The 6443-nt window shown below is 40.2% G+C and overlaps 1 protein-coding gene across 2 annotated transcripts; it reads right to left on the bottom strand.

Moving 5' to 3' along the window:
* Positions 1-1515: 1515 nt before the first annotated feature.
* On the bottom strand, positions 1516-6333 carry LOC129092619 (dual specificity protein phosphatase 2-like). Of its 2 annotated transcripts, none has more exons than XM_054600625.1 (6): positions 6249-6333; positions 4774-4861; positions 4487-4614; positions 4214-4385; positions 3171-3307; positions 1516-2895 (listed from the first exon to the last, which is right to left on the bottom strand). In XM_054600625.1, exons 2-6 carry the CDS (start codon positions 4842-4844, stop codon positions 2243-2245), a joined length of 1161 nt encoding a protein of 386 aa, XP_054456600.1. In that variant the 5' UTR covers positions 4845-4861; positions 6249-6333; the 3' UTR covers positions 1516-2242. The 2 variants fall into 2 exon arrangements, with proteins under 2 accessions (XP_054456600.1, XP_054456601.1); XM_054600626.1 differs by having other exon boundaries at positions 4214-4382.
* Positions 6334-6443: the final 110 nt, after the last annotated feature.

The raw sequence follows: 6443 nt of genomic DNA, 5'->3' as shown, positions 1-6443 counted from the left end.
GTCCCCCTGCTACTGGAGACTGTCAGGGGGCTGGCGTTGCATTGCTAGGGGAGGTGTCCTGTTGTCTTAGACAGCCATGGATGAGTAGGCTATTTGAGGTTTTAATGTAAAAAAAAAAGTGTGTGTAACGCCACCAGCTCACGTCACCTTTCTGCCACGTGTTGAAACTGTCCTGCAAAACGTAGATGGGCCTAGTCCCCCAATTAAAAAAACACCATATATTCCAATTGACATAAAGCAATGTGTTGTGTGCCCGTGGATTCAATAGCCCCATTCAAACTCATGTTCTGTGTTGTTTTAAACTGTTTAATTTGGCAAAACAAACTTTTTTTTTTTTTTTTAAAGAAACCATTTTCACCTGCCTTTACTCTCCTTTTTCTCCCACATTCCAGAAAATTCCTTCCTCCCAACCAAAAAGTGTGACTGGAGGGAGGGAATTCCTGCTGCATGCTACTGAGTTCAACAGGGTGGAGCCAAGTGTGTGTGTGTGTGTGTGTGTGTGTGTGTGTGTGTGTGTGTGTGTGTGTGTGTGTGTGTGTGTGTGTGAGAGAGAGAGAAAGAGGCTTACAGTTAAATTGACTGCAATATATACAACAAATCTGAAATGTTAATGGTATGCCCTGTGTAAACTCTGCAGGATGTTTATGTCTGTGATAAACAAAGTCCATTTGCAAACCTCCAGTACTACCATAATAATACCTTCACATCATGTCACAGAATTGAAGAAAAAAACACATTTCTAATGTAAAATACTATAAATACACTTTATTAATGGATACATTCTGTCAACTATCATCAAGCAAAATGTCTTAACAGGGATTATTTTATACTACATTCACAAAATTAAACTATCTCTATTATTATTGTCTTTATTGAGGCATAGCACAATAAACAAATTATTATTTGTTATTATTTTCCGTCTTATAGGTTATAAAGGCATTCATCTAACTGTCTCATCGATACAAGTTAAGATAAACAAAGTCCATTTGCAAATCTCCAGTACTACCATAATAATACCTTCACATCATGTCACAGAATTGAAGAAAAAAACACATTTCTAATGTAAAACACTATAAATACACTTTATTAATGTATACATTATGTCAACTATCATCAAGCAAAATGTCTTAACAGGGATTATTTTATACTACATTCACAAAATTAAACTATCTCTATTATTATTGTCTTTATTGAGGCATAGCACAATAAACATTGTGTGGGGGGGATTTGAAGGAGAAGCAAGATTAATGTCAAACTTGTGGGGGTAATACTCATATCCAGGCTTTGAGAGACTGAAGGGATAAAAAAGAAAAGTCCAGTCATAGGACATTTCTTTTGTCCCTTTTTTGTGTAACAAGTTAGAGAACAATCTTGATGCAGTGAACATGTTGTTTATAAAAGGCTGAACATTAACAAGTATGTAGCAGAATCATTTACATAAAAATATGCCTTAAATTTGGAAATTATTATATTTATCTATTTTCAATCAATTATGTTTTATCACACATGTTGAAAGCAGCCACTACTGTAATCTAATTCTACAAATAGCATAATACAATAATAATATACATAATATTAGTGTAGACGCAAGTGTACAGAAATACCCGGTTAAAACACAACAAATAGACATTATATGCAAGATAGATGCAAGCTTTGAACTGTTCGGTATAGCCCTGAATATTATTTGTTATTATTTTCCGTCTTATAGGTTATAAAGGCATTCATCTAACTGGCTCATCGATACAAGTTAAGATAACTTTATAAATCCTGAAGGAAATTCTTGTGCCAGAGATGCTTGAAAATCACAACAATATAAGAATAAAAAACACAACCGAGTAATAAATATAATGTGTTTGTAAAGTAATACTAACAATAGTGCAAAATAGAATAGCAATAAGAGTAAGATAAAATCAGTAGATTAAGTAAACTGATTTAGAAAAGTAAACTAAAAACAGGATTCAAAATATAAAATATTTTAGAAGTAATACTAAAACCAGTACCTATTGGAATAACAATAAGATAAATGTGCCTGTGGTATTTTTGACATGAGTACAAGGAAACTAAAATTCACTACCAATCAGCCAGTTTTTTCTCTCCCCATATCATATATTTTTAAACCTAAGCATAAAAAAACACAGGCCCATCCAATTTCTTTCCAGCTACGAACCACAATCTGAATCCGCCTGAATCCGCCTGAATCCAGCGTATCCTCCTTTCCATTCCCCTCCCCTCCTTACTCCAGTCATCGGAGGATGTCGTTCAGGGAGGTGAGTTTTCTCCCAAACAGCAGCTCCTCATAGGTCAGCAGCTGACGCAGGAAGTTCATGTTGGGTGCCGAGCACGCCCTCCTCTCCTTCAACCAGCGCAGGGCGTGAAGCAGTGGCCAGCGGCGATGCTCCATGAGGAAGGCCAGCGTTAGTGCAGAACTGCGACTCCTGCCGACACTGCAGTGGACGAGAACGCGGCCCGCAGGCTCGGCCATCAGGGCGGAGTTGATGAACCTGGAGGCCAGCGGCAGTGCCTCCACCAGGTCCTGCTGGGCGTCGTCGCTCAGACACAGCCTCAGGTAGCACAGCATGTTGGGGAAAGCATCGGGGCAGTTGGCGGTGGCGTTGACCACGTGTGTGATGTGTAGATTCTTGATGATGCGGTAGTCAGAGGCCTGGGAGGCAGAGCCCTGATAGAGGGCTTCTTCCAGGATCTCTGAGGGGTAGATGGTGAGAGTGTGCCGCTCAGGTTCCAGCAGGACCATACGTGGTGTGCAGAGGAAAGGGTAGAGGGCATGGAAGGCCGAAAATCCCCCCAGCATAATGACAGGGTCCATTCCCAAACCGCTGAGCTGGAAGAAACAGTGCAGGAGGTCTGGAGAGTCTATCCTGGCCTTCACACTGCCCACTGAAACACCCACAGAGACCCACAGAAACAATGACAGTTGGAGGAAGTCTATACAGATAGGCATGTAGATGTCAACACAACTAAGAGTATGCTAACATTCTCTATGACAATGCTTACAATCTGAAGTTTAGCAGATACAATGTTTACTACATTCACTATGTTAGTTTAGCATGTTAGCATTGTCCAAAGGTCTGGACCCAGGCAATATATCAAAACTGTTCAGTAAAAGACTAAAATGTCAGCTTGTTATTCGTGTCTGAATGTGGTTTGCTGACCTGGACTGCATCCCTCCACTGCATACAGCAGGATTGTAGAATACTTCTGCAGCTCTATACAGCTGATCAGACAGCCCAGCACAGGATGAATCACCGTCACAGCAGCCCGCGCTGTCACCACGTGGCTTTCCTCGTACCTGACACACAAATTCACATCGATTATGTATCATAACTGCAACATCAACTTCACACAATGTTCTTCTAGAACAGATTTCTTCAAGCATGAGGCAGGTGATGTTCTATCCTTTTTATTATTGGCAATAGCTTCCATGATGAGATGAAAAACAGCCCATTTGTTCCTCCTGAAGATAGAGAGAACTGGTCACAAATAAATACCTCAATTTAAAAAAAAGGTTGAGTCATTTTTTTAAACCAGCTGGGCACTGTAGTTTTCAAAAGTGCATTTTTTTGGGAACTATGTTCCGAAGCGGCCTAATACACATTTGGTGCTTTACTGAGAATCAGCAGCAGCAGCAGGACTCAAAATGAACTACAGTGGCCCTCTTCATTTTAATGAAGGAACATGTCGGACAGTGCAACAACGTGGCTCAATGATGGACAACAAAGTAGCCTTATGGCACAGAGCAACAAGTTACAGCATGGCTTTGAAAACGGCGACAATTCTTGTTAGTAGAATGTATTCATTGTTGATTTTCATCTTTTCATTAAGAAAAACATCACCAAACCTATCCTTTAATTTGGTAAATAGTCCCAAAAACTGTTCTTCAGGTATAACTAATCCATTTAATATTTTTGAGGTCACCTTATGGATAAAAAGGGAAAAAAAATTCCAGTATCATGTTCATCCAAACCAGAAGAGCAACACCTATGCAAAGTAATGCAATCCTCTACAGACCGCTGCAATAAATACTCTCTTTGTTACGTTTTTTGGTGAGACGGATGTGCTGATGCAGAGCAGATAACGTCTGATTGTGCTGTTGACGGACTGCGTTTCATTGTACAGGTGTTTCATTTATTGCGTCTGAGTCATTCATACAAATAGTTTATATGTAAATGACCGGTGCATTCCGTGCAGCACCCACCTCTCTGTGCTGCGACAGTCCAGGATGAGGATGTAGTAAGGATCATAAAGGGCAGGCTGACCCTCCTCTGCGCTCAGCTGGTTGTACACTTGCTGTGGGGTGATGTAGCCTCTCTCCACATACGCTGTTACTGGAAGAGCAGGAACCAGCACCCCCTCTGGCTCACACACTGCTTGCAGGGCAGAATAAATACAAAGAGTACAGCTTTTCTACATGCAAACATTCTTTGTGCCTAACGACAGAGAGAGTCGGAAGTAAAAATAGTCCCTTTACCTTTGTTCTGAATAGGTATGATGGAATGGTCGCTGTCCGAACTGTTGACCTCTCTGTAACAGATGCTGCTCACCGTTTCGGATCTGTTGACAGGCTCTCTGGAGTTTCCTCTACATCTGTTATTCACTCTGAAACGCACATGGAGACACATGCACACAGATAAGTGCAATCTTAATACAGTAATACAGCAACTTTAAAGAAGTCCAAACAGAAAAAAACAATTAAGATGACTCACCAATGCTCTGTTTTTGTTTTTCAGAATCTATAAAAACAGCAGGTCTCTTTACCTGGAGAGTAGTACGCCCATCTCGTTTAAGTCATTTGGCAGATTCATCAGCTGTTCCCAGCAGCCCCTCATTAAAAGAACATGCTAAACTAAGAAACAAAGAGATAATGTTAAAAAAAATATTCTCTCTTAAAAAGCCCAACAGAGAGACAAGATTTGAGGGAAAAACCCCTATGCACTATTTGTTGTAGCTGTGATTCTTACTCAGCGCCCCTTCAGCCTTGCCCTTAAATTAGCTGGTAGTCTTGGAAACACAGTAACGGTTAAGTGCTCTAAAGAGCATCAAGGTAGCTGGCTGTGACAGGTGATAGATGAGAGACCTGGATAGGAGTCCTCACTCAAATTAACTCCCAATAGTTGCCGTGTACATGGAAATTTGGTCAGGACAAGGTTTTAAGTTCCTCTTAAAACTATAAAAAAAGATTACTGTTTGAAAGACAGAAGATGAAAGAATACACAGGGATGCAAAATAGTTCACATCAGGTTACTAAGTCAGGACTGCAAGGTTAATAAACCTGGGCAAGAACAAATATTATTCTTTGTTTGCCAATATATTGCTTTTTGTCAGCATCAGAGCATCCTTCAATAAAATGTGTCTTCACAAACATGCAAAAGACACATTCATCCCTGATAATAGCTTACTTATTATATCAGAAACAAAATAAACAATGTCCACTAGCACATTTAACCTCCTCACCAATGAAAAAGATGTTAACCTCATCCTAGTTGAATCATTCAAATATTGAAGTTTGTAACATAGTTTTGAATATATATATATATATACAGCCCCCATATGATCTATATATCAAACCAACTAATTTGGGAAAATCATGTTGTTAATTTAATAACATTTCTATGATAATTATTATTACTAAAAATGTGTGTCTGCCAACATCAAAACAGAGTTTGACTGCCCCCTGCTGTGCTCCTGAGGGAACTTATTGCTCAGAACCTAGTCTACACTTTGTGAATGGTCAGTGAAGAATATATACACAAGTATATATTCAAATACAACTATGTGTGTCCACATATCAGTGGGCACATGTCATACACATCAATGTGCTTACATGTGATATGCACACACATGACCCTACATCATACTGTGTTTTTAATGCTCATTCAGAGCCTTAAATAAAGCATATAACAGGCTTTTTTTTTTTGCTGCTCCAGGCTGCACAGACCTCCACCATCTCAGCCTCATTAGTCTTTTTCCCCCTCATGGACTCCATGAGGAGGAGTAGGCAACATAAAGCTGAGTGGGGGGAAAAAAATGTCACAAGCAGGTGTCAAAGCAGGACACACACAGCTTGAGTTTTAGTCTGTCATCAGCAAAAAGTATAGCAATAAAACTATAAACATCCATTATCAATGTTAGATGCACAGCATGGTGACAAAGAAGGTGGGATTCCTCTCATGATGCTGTTGCCTCTCACTGTCACACAGTGTGAGTAATGAAATGTGTCAGCAGACACTCACACTAATGGATTCCACTGGGGCTGTCCGTCGTGTGCGTGTCTCGGTAGAAGTGGACTTTTTTAATGACTGTCCAGCGAGATCCCGTCTTCAGTAATGGGAAGATAAACAGACCAGGAGGACCAAAGTCCATCTGGACACAGCGAGACAACAAGAGAGGTGAATGCCCGCATCAGGGAGCAGAGAGAGAGAGAGAGA

Source organism: Anoplopoma fimbria, chromosome 6, assembly GCF_027596085.1.
Source record: "Anoplopoma fimbria isolate UVic2021 breed Golden Eagle Sablefish chromosome 6, Afim_UVic_2022, whole genome shotgun sequence".
In the NCBI taxonomy this organism is placed as follows: Eukaryota; Metazoa; Chordata; class Actinopteri; order Perciformes; family Anoplopomatidae; genus Anoplopoma; species Anoplopoma fimbria.
Note: the sequence above shows the minus strand (reverse complement) of the source record. Positions and strands in the feature narration are given on the sequence as shown.